This window comes from Sorex fumeus, unplaced genomic scaffold (assembly GCF_029834395.1).
Source record: "Sorex fumeus unplaced genomic scaffold, SorFum_2.1 ptg000091l, whole genome shotgun sequence".
Taxonomy (NCBI): Eukaryota; Metazoa; Chordata; class Mammalia; order Eulipotyphla; family Soricidae; genus Sorex; species Sorex fumeus.
In genome coordinates, this window is record NW_026606148.1 from 3,560,846 (window position 1) to 3,577,223 (window position 16,378).

A 16,378-nucleotide genomic window follows, 5' to 3' on the forward strand; every position below is an offset into this window, starting at 1 on the left:
GGGGGAGCTAGCGCAGCTTTTATTTTGGTCTGTAAGGGGAAGTGTACCAGGAGATTCATCACAGCATTATTTGGTGCTGAAAGGTTCAAAGAAATCTAAGTGTTTCTCTCTGGGAGAATAAGTGTATAAACGGGTAAATGCAGTGACGGTTACTATATAGCAGAGAGCAGTGGAAGATAAGCTTGATATGGTGGATATGGTTAGTTCTTAAACACTGTACTAATGAAAAACAAGTCACTTACGCCACTTATATAAAGGTCAAATATGTTTTAAAAAGAGCGATACATATTTCAAAAATGATACAGTCTAAATCATTAGAACTATTACCAATGGCAGGGCAAAGAAAGGAGAGCAGAAGGTCAAAAGGATGAAAAAGTGGAAATTAAACTCAGAGAAGATCTGTAATACACACCCATACTACCTTCCACAAATAGGAAATGATAAACTCAACCTGTGCAGTAGAGATGTGAAAAGAAAAGAAGGAATTTGCAGAGAAAAAAGGAAGCAAACAGGACCTCCACTGTGGAAATGATGGAATAAGAGGCATAATACCCTCTTGAAACAATAAAAAGTAGAAAAGACATGAAACAAGCACAAACAAGGTAAATGCTACAGTAGGTCTTTCTTTCTTTTCTTTATTTTTTCTTTTGAGAGTGAGGGGTTGAAACCATGCCCACCTAAGCTCAGGCCTTATTCCTGGATCTGTGCTCAGGGATCACTATTGGGGTGCTCAAGATATCATATGCAATGCCAGGGATTGAACTGAGATCGACTGGATGCAAGGCAAGCATCATAATCCCTGTACTATTTCTCTGTCCCAAACGTCAACTTTTTCCCCCTATTTTGGGGACTCACCCAGCTGTAGTCAGGGCTTACTCCTGACTCTACACTCAGGAATGACTCCTGGTGGGGCTAGGGGGACCAAATGAAATGCCAAAAGTGGAACCTTGGTCACTCATGCGTAAGGTGGTTGCCCTACTTGCTGTACTAACACCCAAGTCTCTAAGACAGCATTTAATGGCCTCTTTCAGAGTCTCCAGACCAAACTGTAAGCAAAGACAGGTGGGCTCCCTGAGCTGAGAAGATGGCAGATGTCAGGAGGTAGCTAGAGCTCACAGCACAGACTGCTATGCCAGAAAGGTGAAAATCTGAGCATACTGAGAAGTAGCCAAAGAAAGGGCGATGTGAATGTGTTAGTAGATTTGTTCAGAAATTTGCTCTATCCTTGAGAGATGCAAATGACATGCCTTTCAAGAACAGCTTTGGGAAATGAAACATGAGGGGAGCCCTACCCTACTTGTCTGTGTCACAATTAACAGTGGGTGAGAAATGACAGTGGGGCCCCCTGGCTAGGATCTAGGACATAAAAGGCAGAGGAGAGAATTGAATCCGGAAGTCTCTAGAGCTCAGAGGTGGCATTTTATTATCAAAGACAAGCTGGGTGTGGTAACTCAGAGGGTAACAGAGTCGAGGCAGTCATCAGCCTGGTCTGACTCACAGAGACCTATGGAACTGATGGGTTGATCATCAGCCCTGGAATATAAATAGATGGGCAATTACTGAGCTAAATGGAGGAGTCCTCGACCAAACAGACAGGAAATCACCAAAACAAATTCAGATTTGAGCAAGTTTTACCAGGGTGACTATATAATTGACTTTGAGTGTGGGGTGTAATTGATTAGTGAACACTGACTTAAAGCTCTCACTAGGGTTCCTAATGTGAACCTGTAGCCCACCGGTCATAGTAGGAACTCATGGGGGTAGGCGGCTGATTGGGTTTTAGCTCTCAGTATGCACAATGGAATACCAAACCACAGTGCTTTGGTGGAATAGATATACTTCACAATTGGCAGGACCTGGCATAAAAATGGGCTGGCATTTATACCTCCAAGTTTCCTGGTTCTCAGTCCTTCAGACTCCAAGTGAATTATACCCCTGGCTTTCCTGGGTACCCAGCTTGGTAAATGCAGATTCTGACTTCTCAGTTTCAGAATCATGAGCCTGATTCCTCAGACCAAATCTCGAAGGACGTAAGTATATGTGTGGTTGTGTATATACGTATATACATTCTACTAGTTCTGTTCTGCAGAATTCAGCTTGATAAGGGCCTTCAAATAGGTGACTGAATGTAAGTGAGATTCTCTGGGAGGCCCGATTTTCGTATAACTATGACTTACAGGAAGAGCAAGAGACCCCAGTGAAGTGTCCCCTAAAGGCCAGTTGAAGACACTGCAAGAAGGTTCCATCTTTGCAGAAACTCTGCAAGACATGAGACTTGCTGAGTACCCTAATAACAGACTTCTAGCCCAGAACTGAGAAATTAAGTTTTGTTGTTTAAGCCCACCCAGTCGGTGGCATTTTGTTTTAACAGTCCTGGTGAATTCATGCAGGTGTTTACTTGTATTTACTTGGAATGAACCGTTCCTCTTATTTTCATGGGAGATTTAATCCATCCCTCAAGGCCAACTCAAATGTCACCTTTTCTGTAAAATGTTTCCCGATTCTGTGCGTGCCCACGTTTTGACATGCTTCTTTTTGAGGACTTTCACTTCCTGTCAGAGCCCATCTTCTAAAATCTCTGAGTACAGCCATATGAAATCCATCTTCGAGCTCCCAATGCCAAGTTTAGTGCCTGAGGTTTAGTAGATGGATGAATTATAAATGGAAGACAGAATGAATAAATTAAATGTGATTTCTCCCTGCTTCCCTCTGGTGGATATATATTCCCCAACACTGCATCTAAGACCAGATGTAGCAGTGTCCCGACTTCCTCCCTCCTCAGGCATTCTTTTCAGATGGTTCGTTTTCCAATTAATGCAAAAATTTCCTCCCCCTGTTTTGGTATTACTATCATTTATTTTGCCCTCTACATCACATATCAACATCTTGCTCATCCTTCTTACTCACTGAGAACTTTTATGCTAAGACCGGGGTCCTCTCTACTCCTATATGTGGCTATCCACCCCAACCTTTTCAAAAATAGATTTGAAAGTTTTCCCTTACCCCCAACATAGTATCTGTATTCTACTTCCATAACTCACTACTGAGCCTCACCTAGGCTTTAGCAGAAGCATCACAATGACACGATTTTATCTCTACATACTTAGGCTCATAGCAAGTCAAATGATGGTACCCCAAAGTTGGCCACATCCAATTCCACAAACACTGTGATATGTTAGCAATAATGCTACCTCACATGCAAAAGAGATGGTGCAGAGAGAAAGAAGTAGAAAACCCAGAGGAATATTCTCCCAGATCATCCTCTGAGATGGCCTGATATAAGTACAAGGAAGCAGCAGGGTCAGAGTGGGGAAGATTAGAGGAGCAGAGGTCCTTGGAATATGGGGTCAGGTGCCAGGGCAGGTAGACACCATCCAGCTGCTGAAGACAGGAAGAAGCAGCATTCTCCTGGACAGCCTGCAGAAGAAAACAACTCTGGCAACCCACTTCATCTCCTATTTCGGGAACAAATGGAAAGTGAGTAAGTTCATGAGTAAGCTATATAGACCACCAAGTTCACAGTGATTTGATATAAGTGTGAGGAAACAGGCCCTATCTGATTCATTTGTAGCCACAAGCATAGGTCTTGGTCCCTCACTCTCTCCAAGAATACCTGATCTGCTTTCACCACCTTACCATGTTCATATCTCCACCTCTCCTCTCCTCTCCTCTCCTCTCCTCTCCTCTCCTCTCCTCTCCTCTCCTCTCTCTCTCTCTCTCTCTCTCTCTCTCTCTCTCTCTCTCTCTCTCTCTCTCTCTCTCTCTCCTAGACATGCTGTTTAAATGTTTAACGCCTCTCTTCTCCAGATGCGAACCTCCTGTTGACCTCCTACTCCATCTACTGTGCCACCTGCTATGCTGAGCAGACCAGTTGCCTACTGTGTTCACTCATACAGAGTGCACTGAACACCCCAGAGAAAATGACCCAAAGACGTGTCTTGGTGCCACTCGAACTCATGCTCTTTAACCTCACTGGGTCCCACTTCTTGACTCTGTCATGTCATCTTTATCCTCAGCTTCTTCGACTTCTCCTGACAATGATGTCAAAGAACCCACTCTTCGGGGCTGGAGAGATAGCACAACGGGTAGGGCGTTTGCCTTGCATGTGGCTGACCCGGGTTCGATTCCAGCATCCCATATGGTCCCCTGAGCATCACCAGGAGTAACTCCTGAGTGCAGAGTCAGGAGTAGCCCCTGTGCATCGCCAGGTGTGACCCAAAAAGAAAAAAAAAAGAACCCACTCTTCTCAAATCACCTTCCCCCTCACTTCAGTGAGTTCCCAGACTTGTGGTTTTTAGTCTGTATGTTTGTTCACTGGGGATTCCATACCCAGCAGTTCTCAGAGTTTACTCCTGGTCTTGTGCTCAGGGATGGCTCATGGGACTATATAAAATGCCAGGGATGAAATTTGGGTCTGGTGAATGCAAGGCAAGCACCCTACCTGCTGTGCTATTTCTGTCTGCCTGGACTTCTGTTTTTGAGAAAAATCATGGTGTGGCACCGGTGCCCCCAGCATGTGTCACACACACACACACACACACACACACACACACCTGCAACTGTTCCTACCTTTTTTTTTTCATGGCAAAACCTCCTATTCCCCTCTTTGTTTTGGTTCTTCCCAGCATACACCTGTTAGTTTCTTTTTCTCTTCTGACTTCACATCATACTTGCATTGATGGTTTTAATGTCACTCCCAGGCCCCCAGTTGACCAAGTCTCTTTTGTTTCCCAACTTATTATCATTTGTTCTTGCTTTCATTGCAACTAGCACAGCACTGGTGATGTTTGATGACATTTGTAATTGAGTGGTGCTCTTCTGTAAGGAAACAGCGGGGGTGAGGGAGGGAAGCCAACCACGGTGCCTTTGTCTCTTCACCCCACACTCCACCCTTTCTTGTCTTCCGTGTTTCGAGAACCAGCAGGAAGGGAAGGAGGAGCTGTCGCATGGCACAGACACACAGTTGTCCCCCAGACCCCAGTCCAGACACTCACTATCACCAGCAGCTACAGCTCTGGCCCCACCTCCTTCGGGTGATTAATCTGCTCGGAGACCAAGGCGGCCCCAAACCCCCGCTCACACCAGTCAAAATGACAAGTGTGCTGGCATGTGGGTCTGAGAGTCCTGCTTCATCAAACCCACTGCAGAATCAGGAAGACAGTCCCGGCTACCGTGGGGCTCCGGACCATCTGGGCGGGTGGCAGCGTGCCCGCCAACAAGGTCAGGTTCTTACTGCCCCAGTCTTCATGGGCCACAGGAAACTAACTTTCCGCAGGGTCCTGGGATGTCTTTCTATCAGGCTGTTTCCGGCCACCTTCTCATTTTTATTGGTGGGGGGTGCTCAGAGCTTGCTCCTGTATCTGTGCTCAGGAATCACTCTTGGCTTTGTGCTCAGGGGTCACTCCTGGCAGTGCTCAGGGACCACCCCTGGCTCTGAACTCAGGGGTCACTCCTGGCAGTGCTCAGGGATCACTCCTGGCTCTGAACTCAGGGGTCACTCCTGGCAGTGCTCAGGGATCACTCCTGGCTCTGAACTCAGGGGTCACTCCTGGCAGTGCTCAGGGATCACTCCTGGCTCTGAACTCAGGGGTCACTCCTGGCAGTGCTCAGGAATCACTCCTGGCTTTGTGCTCAGGGCTCACTACTGTCTGTGTTCACGAGACTACATGCGGTGGTGCCATCAAACCAAGGTGCCATCGGGGGGGGGGGGGTATCAAAGGCAAGATCCCCTACACCCTGGGCTCATGTTCTGCAGAAAGGCGCATCCCGACTAGAGCACAAAGGGAGCCGAGTCTGGTTTCTGCATGAACACGTGTATCCAAACCCAAACTTTGACTTGAATGTTGACACTGGTTTTTACAGTCTCTGGAGAGACTATAAAACCCAGATCCTGGAAGAGAACAGTGCAGAGTCTCCTGCCCCTGCACCTGACTGTCCTCGCCAGGGCCCCTTGCACGGGGGGTGGGTTGAGTTTCCCTCCCCGCCCCGAACTGAGCTCCGGCAGCCGAAGACCTCTAGAACCAGCCACCACCATGCTGAGACCACTCTCCACACGCTTGAAGGTACCAGCAGAGGAACAAAGGCATGCAGGTCCCAGGGCTGAGATCTCCAAGCCTGCTTGGATCGGGGCTGAGCATCCTCCACCCAGATCCTCCACCTTCCAGTAGGCAAGGGTCACACCCACCAACTGGCCCCCTGGCGCCCTGTAATTCCATCAACGGCCAAGAACCAGAGACTATAAAAATCCAGCTCCCGGAAGCGCATGGCTGTATTCACAGTCGCGTGACATCTTATCATCTCATTCTTACTTTGGACAACCTGGCAGGCTACCGAATGTAACCTGCCCACACGGCAGAGTCTGGCAAACTCCCCGTGGTGTACCCAATATGCCAAATACCAATAACAATGGTGGGTCTCATTCTCCTAACCCTGAAAGAGCCTTGAATGTGGCACTTTTTAAAATCTCAGGGCTAGGACGATGGAGACGTTACTGGGGCCTGCTCAAGGTAATCGACAAACAACAGGATGATCGTGATCGTGATTGTGATTGATCATTGACATTGGAGCTGCACCCCAGGGCCTTGTCTTCACCCCAGGATAAATGGGCAAGGCACAGGGCCTTATGCACACCAGAAGGGAAAAACTGCTGAGACTGATGGAAGACTCGCTGCTGAGAGGAGGCGTGGGCTGCCCAGAATGTGGCATCAGGACCGAGATTCAAGATGGTGCCTGATTTTTTTTCAGAGCCTTGCACACGCGCAGGGCAGTCATCCTGGTTTAATTCCCACAATGCAACACAAGAGCTCACAAGGGGTGTGGTCAAAACGGCAATGCAAATAAATGCACAATGGGGATGGTCTGCAGATGCAGATGTGCTCCAAGTGCTCACATCCTCTGTCTGGGCGTTCTGCAAGGACTTGAACCCACCTTTCCTTTGGAACCATCTTTTCTGGCCCTTAGCCTGCTCCTCTTCTCCTTCAGTCTGACTTTCCTACTTAAGGAAACTTTAAAGGCAACCGGAGAGTGGGTAATACTTAAAATGTGGAGGCCCTTAGCTCAATGCCTGTGCTGCATGCCCCCCCCCCCCGCCTCTTTCCTCCAGCTCAGCCAGTCCTCAAGCACTGCTGGGGCCCAGCTCTGAGCAGGCAGGCCCGCAGAGCATCCCCAGTGACCCTCGGAGCACCCCACAAAAAAGGTGGTCAGCATGAACTAGGCACAACTGTGGTCCACATTTAAGTGATACTCCCTTTGTATTCCAAAATACAGTAGAAATAGAGATGAGAGAGAGTCACAGCATTATAATTCTTTCTGGCATAGTGAGGTTAGAAATTGCCTGAAAATTCCTCTAAACCTCTGGAGACTCATGCAAGGATAATGGAAGGTGAATGGCAGAGAGAGCACCAGATAAGGAGGACCACAAGTCATGTGTTTCATGTGCCCAAAGGCAGAAGACAGCGTGTGGGGGGGAGGGGAGAGGGACGGGAGGGGGTTGCAGACAAGGACCAAGAAGCATGATGGAGAAGGAGCTGTCTTCACAAAAGAACGGAAGTCTGCACAACCTGCCCATATTTATCTTCTGATTCTGAAGGCAAATTTACTAAAACTGAAACAACAAAACGCAAAGTGAAATATCCCAGAGAATTGCTTAAAAATACCTCTCTGCCTCTGCCTCCTTTATCATTGTTTTGGAGGAAGAATAGCTTAAAGACTAAAAACTCTGTCTTGAAGATTCACTATGCAGTCCGCCTTTTCTGAGACCTGCCCCACCCCACAACCTTTGTGACTCACAGTAATCTTTCGTTCTCCTGAATGCCCTGAAGACTTTGCATTTTACTGTTTACCCTGCTGACTTCTGATATTCAGTACCCATTCACGATTCAAGCAGTGGCTTTCCCAATTATTCTTGAGAACCCCCATCATTCTTCTCTGTGATTGATTAGCATATGTGCCAATCTATTTGATTGCCTTTGTAATTCCACCAACAAAAGGTCCCTAAATCACAAAACGAATTTTAGCATACAGAATATGAAATATAAGGAAGGAATCTAACTCCATCTCTCTGTAATGAATCTATTCCTGCCTTGTAATTCCCGAGAACAAGCAGGGTAAACTGTGTGATAGGGACAAGAGGTGGAGAGAGGCTCATTTCAAAGATATCAGGCCCTTGAAAGAAATGCCCCCAAGAGATTACTTTATTAATAACATTATGAATCAAATATCGAATACCCCACAGGTAGCTTGCCAGGCTCTGCCGTGCGGGTGAGATACTCTCGGTAGCTTGCCAGGCTCTCTGAGTGGGGCAGAGGAATCCAACCTGGGTCGGCCAGGTTGGCCGCATACAAGACAAATGCTCTACCTGCTGCCAAACACAGTAACAATTATCACAATGGTGATGTTACTGGGCCCCGGTTGAGCAAATCGATGAACAACGGGAGGACAGTGACAGACAGTGATATGAATTCACAATCAATCACAATCACAAATCATCCTGTCAATCATCGATGGCCTCGAGCAGGCCCCAGTAAGGTCTCCTTCATCCTAGCCCTGAGATCATATTCAAGGCTCTTTATGAATGAATTGAATAAACATATTATTTCGAGCTTGCCCAAACTGTGAAAGAAGTTTGTGTAATACTAGGACTTGGCCGTCTAAGTCTGGGTGATCATCTGGGAGAAACCACTTTAGGACCTGGGACATGGTGGGGGGGGGGGGGGGAATGAGGGGGGGGGTAGGGCTTTACTGAGCATGCGCAGTGCAGGCGCTCAGCCACGGAGCCCCGCTGGGCGGGCACCAGCCGCTAATCACCACTTCCGGGGCGCGGCCGTCCTCCCAGCATGCCTCGCTCCGCGACCGCGACCCGGAAGCAGTCGCCGGCGGCCGGCGGGCCGGCAGCCCCGACTCCAGCCGGGCTGAGCGAGGAGCGCAGCCGCCGGCGCCGCCGCCGCCGAGCCGAGAGCGGCTGGGAAACCCGCGGAACGGACGCGCGGGAGGCCGGGGGCCCCCGCGGAGGCGGCGGCGGCGGCGGCCAAGTGGCGACTTGGCCACTTGATGCGGGACCCGAGGGCCGCAGCCGGGGGCCGCCGTGAGGCGCCGCGCCGCGCGGCCCGGGGTGCTTTGCAGCGGCCGTAGCACGTCGGCGCCGGGGGGCGGGCGGGCGCGGGGGTGGGCGTGCGCCTGCTTTTCCCCGTCGCGGCGCGGGCGCCCCGCCGCCGCCCACCCCGGCCAGCAGGCATGCAGCCCGAGCCCGGCCCGCCGCGGAGCCGCGGGAGCGGGCCCTGCTGGAGCCCGAAGCTGGCGGGCCTGGCGGTCGCGCTGGGCGGGCTGCTGCTCCTGCACCGCCTGGTCAGCCTCTGGCTGCTCGGCCTGCTGTGCACGGCCACGGCCGCGCTGGGCGCCTGGCTCTTCGGCGGGCCCCTGGCCGCCGCGTCGGGCCGCCTGCACCTGGAGCGCCTGGGCGCCCCGGCCGCCTGCGCCCGCGACCCCGAGGCCGAGCGGCAGCTGGAGGCGGAGGTCGAGCGCACCATCCGGCTGGTCCTGCGCGACTTCGTGTCCTCGTGGTACGGCGCCATCAGCCGGGAGCGCGTCTTCGAGGCGGAGCTGGGGGCGGCCTTGCGCGGCCTGGCCCGGGAGCTGCGGCGCCGCATGGCCCGGGCCGACCGGCGCGGGCTGGCCCAGAGGCTGCTGACGCTCTCCGGCTGCCACCTGCAGGCCTACATCCGCGCCAGGGCCTCGCTGGGCGCCCCCGGCCCCGCGGCCGACCCCGCGCGGCTCTGGGAGGCCTACTGCCGGGGGTCGGCCCCGCACCCCGCCGTCCGGGAGCCCCGGGCCGAGGTGGCCTACGCCCGCGGCATCGTCAGCCGCTTGCTGGGCCTCGCGCCCGGGCCCTTCCTGGCCGGCGCCGCGGGGCACCACGTGGTGGTGGAGCTGGTCGCCTGCAACGTCGTCTTGCCCCTGGTCGGCAAGCTGGCCGACCCGGACTGGATCCACCTGGCCCTGGCGGGCGTCTTCTCCAAGGCCGGGACCCCGCCCCTGCCCGGGGAAGGCGGCAGCAAGCCCCAGGCCGAGCCGCCCCCGGCCGCCCCGTCTCTGCCGCCGGAGACCGAGCTGCAGGGCCCGCCGGGGGGCAGCGGCCCCGCCCCGGCCGCGGCCCCCACGCCCCCGAGCTGCAGCGAGGGCCAGGCCCCGGCCGAGGCCTGTCCGGTGGTGGACGAAGCGGACGAGCTGGAGGGAGACGCTGGGCCGCTGCTGGAGGAGAGGCGGGCGGGCGTTGGCACGTGCCACTTCCTGGATCGGGGCATCCAAGGCCCCCTGTTCTTGTGCGAGGACTTGGAGCTGGAGTCGTCCTTGTCTGACATCAGGAAAGAGACGCTCATGCTCATGGCCCCTGGCAGCTTCCTGTCCGACAGAATCCAGGATGCCCTGTGCGGCCTGGAGGGCCCCCGGACTATGGAGGCCCCGGGCGGGGAGGACTCCAAAGGAGCGGACGGAGGCGAGGCTGAGGAGGGCCCGGGGGCAGACGTGGAAGCAGACCCCGGCCTCATGTCCACGCTGAATTTCTGCCCTGAGATCCAGGTGGATTCAGCTGACAAGGAGGAGGAGCAGGACGAAGGGCCCGCGCCTTCCGCAGTGCTGATGAGCCCAGAAACGCCCTGCCCCACCCAGCCCCCGTCCTTAGAGAGGGCTCCCCCCAATGATCTGGGCGCCCTGGACCCTAGTCTGCCTCCGGTTCTGCTTCCCGCCTCGCCCGTGGGGCCTCTGAGCACAGCCGCCTTCAGCTTTGAGACCCTGAGCAGCCCCGATGGCCCTGTTGTCATCCAGAACCTTCGGATCACAGGCACCATCACGGCCCGGGAGCACAGCGGCACCGGCTCCCACCCCTACACCCTCTACACAGTGAAGGTAACCGGACTGGATCATCTAAGGTCATCCTTTGGGATGGGTGGGGGGGTGACAGGTAAGATTGGAGGGCAGACTCGGGAAAGCAGCTCTGAGGGAGAGAGGGGACTCTCCCTTGTGCTTCTTCATTCAGATAGGCGGCTGGATGCAAATGAATTGAAGCTCCTGCAGAGAGCAGGATGAAGTGAAGCAGAAACCCAAGATCCATAAACTTCTGCAGTGTCAGGGCAGTTAGGGAGCTGCGGGTCATGTTTTTCAGTGGTTCTCCGACCTGACTGACTCAGAATCTCTTCACTCCTTTCAAATATCCAGACTTGGAGAGATTCTGATCAAGAATTTCCAGGAGCAGATTCTGGGGCAGTGTTATTTTAAAAAGCAACCCGCCAGGGGGCTTGGGGGCAACCTGTCCTGAACTGAGCTTGAGGAAACTGGTACTCTCAGGAACCAGCCATCTGCTAGCCGACCTCCTTTGTGGCGTCTCTCTGCCAAGTCATGCTCATGTCTGTGCTTGGAATGCCTCCATCTCTCACGGGGTGGCTCTTGATGCCTACTGAGATATTTGAAAGTTTGTAACTTGCCCTCCCAAAACAAAACATAGAAGAAAATAGTGTGAAGGAGGAGAAGGATGAAGAGATGTGGAAGGGGAATTTCCCTACTGACTCTACTTTGGCTTTGACTTGCTGCTTCCTTGAGCTGTTCCCACCTTGAGCACCTACCACGGAGCATGTGGGTGCTGCCTCCAGGCCCACCCCACCTTAATAGGTGGGAGTAAGCCTTCCCTGACCTGCTCTGGACAGCTGCCTCATGGGGCTAGGATTCTGGACAGTCAGACTGGGAATAGCCAGAAACACACTCACACAAGTATTGTGATAGAAATGTTTCAAGTCTCCATGTCTGGTTGTTTGAACTCAGTCTTAGTTTTGAAGGTCGAGTATAACTTTAGTACCACTTTGCCTGATTTTTCTAGGCATATATATCTTCCTTGTGATATATAATGAGTGCTTCTCTCTTGTGAAAGAGGACCTTAAAATTCTGGAAAACGAGGGGCTGGAGCAATAGCACAGAGGGAAGGGCGTTTGCCTTGCACGCAGCTGACCTAGGTTCAATTCCCAGCATCCCATATGGTCCCCCGAGCACTGCCAGGAATAATTCCTGAGTGCATGAACCAGGAGTAACTCCTGTGCATCACCGGGTGTGACCCAAAAAGAAAAAAAAAATTCTGGAAAATGAGGAGAAAAGATGCCCCTCTGGGAAAGGAAAGAAAGTTCCTTCCTTTCTCTTCATTTACAACTGTCCTGAGATTGAAATGAGTTTTTCCTACTTGGGAGCTGGGTAACCATACCTAGTGGTGCTCAGGGCCTTCCACTCCTAGCTCAGAGGACCATCATAAAACGGGAGGGATGCAAGGCCCGTGCTTTAACCCCTCTACTATCTCCCTTGCCCTAGGTTTTGTTTCTGAGCCAAAATAAGTGAGCGGGACAAAACATGCAGTTTCATCGTCTTACTCCCATTATTCTTTTTTTAATTTCCTCCTGCTACTTGTTGCAAGTGAGCATAAGAAAAGGATGAAGTGAAAAATGAGCAACAAAAGGTTATAGCCACTTGGGTGTCGTTTGAAAAAAACGGGCTTAAAATTTTTGTATGGAGATCATGATCATCCTGTTGTTCGTCGATTGCCTCGAGCAGGCCCCAGTAAAGTCTCCTTCGCCCTAGCCCTGAGATATTTTAAAAAGTGCCACATTCAAGGCTCTTTCAGGGTAAGGAGAACGAGACCATCATTGTTACTGGTATTTGGCATATTGGGTACGCCATGGGGAGTTTGCCAGACTCTGCCGTGTGGGCAGGTTACATTCAGTAGCCTGCCAGGTTGTCCAAAGTAGGAATGAGATAATAAGATGTCGTGCGGCCGCAAATGCGGCCGGGCGCTTCCAGGAGCTGGGTTTTATTGTCTCTGGGTCTTGGCCGTTGATGGGATTACATGGCGCCAGGGGGCCAGTTGGTGGGTGTGACCCCTGCCTACGGGAAGATGGAGATATAACAAGGACCTTAATTGTATCTCAGTATGCTTTCTGATAGTCAAACAATTCTAAGTTTCTGCAATGTAGGTGAACACATCTAGGGTGAAATAATGCCCCTAACGAAACAGAATAAGTGCTCTAAGTTTGAGGGCCCTACCCTGAGCTCCATCTCTGTCTCTTCCTGTTGATCCCAGAGACTATTTTCCCCATGTCATATGTAATGAGTACTTCTCTCTTAAAATACCAACTTTGAGCCAGAGGGATAGCCCAGTGGAATAAGCACATACTTTGTATGCAGGACCCTGAGTTTGACCCCTGAGCACTGATCCCCTGAGCATTTCTGGGAGTGACTTCACGTACAAATCCAGAAGTAGCCTCTAAATTCTGCCATCTAACTATGTTGATAACACTAGTAATGATTAAAATACCAGCCTCAGTCACACGAATGAGATTGTTCCTTTGATCACTTACATACACTGAGACCTCAGCCAACTGTACCTGTTCCCAGGTAAAGCACGTAATGGTGCTTACACCAAGTCCCAGTATCAGAGACTGTCTGTGCTTTGTTGTAGCTTCTGTACTGTTCAGGGCGTTTGCTTTGGGTGAAGGTATAGGGCAGTTATCTTGGTCCACAGACTGGCCCTCCACACTGGGAGCACAACCCTAATTCCTTAGAATAGTGGTTCCCAAAGTGGACAGTACTGCCCCCTACGGGACACTGGAATGAGGGGGGGGTGTTGTCACTTCTCTTGTGTTCTCTTAAAGGAGGTAGGTTTCCTGGAGTAGGGGCACTGACTGATGATGATGATGATGAAGATGATTTTTGAGTAGGTTAATAAGTTTGGGAACCTCTGCCTTATGGGTAGCAGGGAGTGGCACCACACACAGCGATACTCGGGGGTTAGTCCTGGCTTCGCACTAAGAAATGACTCCTGTTGGTGCTCCGGGGACTTTATGGGCTGCTGGGGATCAAACTTGGGTTGACCGTGTGCAAGGCAAACACCCTACCCTCTGTACTGTGGCTCCGGCCCCCAAACAGGATTTTATTGTTGTTCTTTGGCTGATACTGTCACTTGTGGACTAAAACTCCAACATGATGACCCCCTTAACACATCCATCTCCATGAACGCAGGGACCAGAGCGTCTTGTTAAGTGTCGTGCTTTGTTTTACATACTCTGCGATTTGGAAAACAGCGATGTGGCTCTTTCCAGAAGTCTGGATGTGCCCGTGAACTTTGAGGTGGAAGCAGTGCAGAGCAGAAAAGCTCATTTCTCGCTTCCCCCGCCACTGAGTTGAGGAATGCATCTCCTTCCGATCGCCAGTCTCTCTTGGAGTTGGCATTTATTGGTGGTCACTGGGACCAGCTGTCAGCCTTGCCAGGTTCAGGGCCTTGCAGCCTTGGCCCTGTGCTTCTGAGACACGTGTGTTCTCTCCCCAGTATGAGACGGCCCTGGAGGGAGAGAGCAGCAGTGGCCTGCAGCAGCTGGCCTACCACACGGTGAATCGCCGCTACCGTGAGTTCCTGAACCTGCAGACCCGCCTGGAGGAGAGATCGGAGCTCCGCAAGTTCCTCAAAAGTCAGCTTTTACCCTGCACACTCCCTTGGCCCTTCAGGCCACTCTGCTCTGTCTTGGGAGGCTGGGTGGCGGCCAGCTGCTGTGAAGACAGGCTCCTGTGCCCCCACTGGGGTGCTTCCCTGTGGGGGGATCATCGAGCCAGGCAGCAGTGCCCATAGTTCCCTGACCCTCCCCCCCAAAAGTCTGGTGGCCCTAAATGCTTTGTTCCAAACCTTCATCTAACTTCAACTTCAGAAGAAGCTTCTTCCTATGCAGTGGGAGGAGCTAAATGAATCATACCAGACTTATCAGCAAGGGCTTTTAAGTATTAAAATATGATATGAAATCCCCGCTGCCTGCCCTTTAGCTGCTGGGCTTGATACCCTTAAGGTACAGGAACAGTAAAAAAAAAGTAACAAAATTGAACTCTGAAAGGAAGCTACTTGCAGAGGCTTTGCTGTGTAGAATGCTGATTTTCCCAGTCAACGTTTTTGATAAGTTTGGAAGAAACTGTGGATCTTAATTACACATTTTCTTTTTCTTTCCTTTCTTTTTTTTTTTTTTTTGATCATGGTGATACTCAGGGGTTACTACTGGCTCTGTACTCAGGAATTACTCCTGGTGGTGCTTAGGGGACCATGTGAATGCCGGGGATTGAACCCAGGTTGGCCATGGGGAAGGCAAACACCCTCCCCACTGTACTATCGCTCTGGCCCCGTCTACACATTTTGTTAATAACAAGAATGAATTCTGAGCCAAGCATGAAAATGCATGCCACTTCCTCTTCTAAGTACTTCCTACATAGTGGTCATTTGATTCCCTACAGAGCTTTTGGGATGGGTACCTGTCATTGTCCCCATTACAAAGAAACAAAGTCAGGGAAAGGTTAAGCAGCCTTTCAAAGGTCATTGTTTGGTCAGTGAAGCTAGGATTTCAGAGCCTGCATCCATCATTACTGTGTAGTATACGGCCTCTGAGGCCTTGATATTATTATTAAGGTGAACAGCTTGTGTAAAATGAAAAAGTCCAGGGAAATATAAGCAGCAGTACTCTTTTCTGTATATATTACGGTTTTTAAATGAGATTCTTGGCTAGTATTAAATGAATGAGCTGGGTTTGTTTGTTTGTTTGCTTGTTTAAGATGTAAAGGGCCCCAAAAAGCTCTTCCCAGATCTGCCGTTTGGGAACATGGATAGTGACAAAGTTGAAGCCCGGAAGAGCCTCCTGGAATCATTTCTAAAGGTCAGCATCCTTTTGCATGGGCTCATCTCTCTCCTATCCGCCTCCACCCACACCAAGGAGGAGCACGCTGAACCCGGGCGTTTCTCTTAGGAGTTTCCTTCGGGTCTTTTGCAGCAACTCTGTGCCATCCCTGAGCTCGCTAATAGTGAGGAGGTGCAAGAGTTCCTGGCGCTGAACACTGATGCCCGCATCGCCTTCGTCAAGAAGCCCAGAATAGACAAGGTATGGAGGGCCACGTGCTCGGCTTCCTTCTTCCCATGATTGGTTGGGGAGAGGCTGCACAGGAGTCGGGAACATGGACCGGATGTTCCCAGCATATTGTTCAGTTGGGTCACCAACTTGTCCAATCCCTTGAGTAGCTCGTAGACTGGAAATCATCGGCTGACACTGGGCATCCTTACATGGCTCCTGGTGATTTCAGGCCATTGTTTCTCTAATGGTGAGATCTAAGGCTTATCTGTACCTGCAGAGATAGGTGGAGGCAGGAAGGTCCCCTGGAGGTGATGGTCGTTCCCAGGGGGAGCAGCTCAGAAGACTCAAGTGGATTTACACTGCTGTGCTTCTTGACTAGAGAATGGTGTTGGAGAGAACGTTTCCTTCTTCCGAGGGTGCCTCAGGACCTTTGAAAAGAGTAGGGGAAAGAAATCTCTGTAGTACACCAGAGC

The 16,378-nt window shown here is 51.4% G+C and overlaps 1 protein-coding gene across 1 annotated transcript in view; it reads left to right on the plus strand.

Annotated features, from left to right (window-relative positions):
- Nucleotides 1-9,231: 9,231 nt before the first annotated feature.
- The window catches only part of SNX19 (sorting nexin 19), a 28,439-nt gene continuing 21,292 nt past the window's right edge, over nucleotides 9,232-16,378 (plus strand). Inside the window, exons 1-4 of the mRNA XM_056131471.1 lie at nucleotides 9,232-10,899; nucleotides 14,354-14,492; nucleotides 15,613-15,713; nucleotides 15,828-15,935. Of these exons, the coding sequence (XP_055987446.1) occupies nucleotides 9,232-10,899; nucleotides 14,354-14,492; nucleotides 15,613-15,713; nucleotides 15,828-15,935 (2,016 nt within the window). The remainder of the gene's footprint in view (nucleotides 10,900-14,353; nucleotides 14,493-15,612; nucleotides 15,714-15,827; nucleotides 15,936-16,378) is intronic.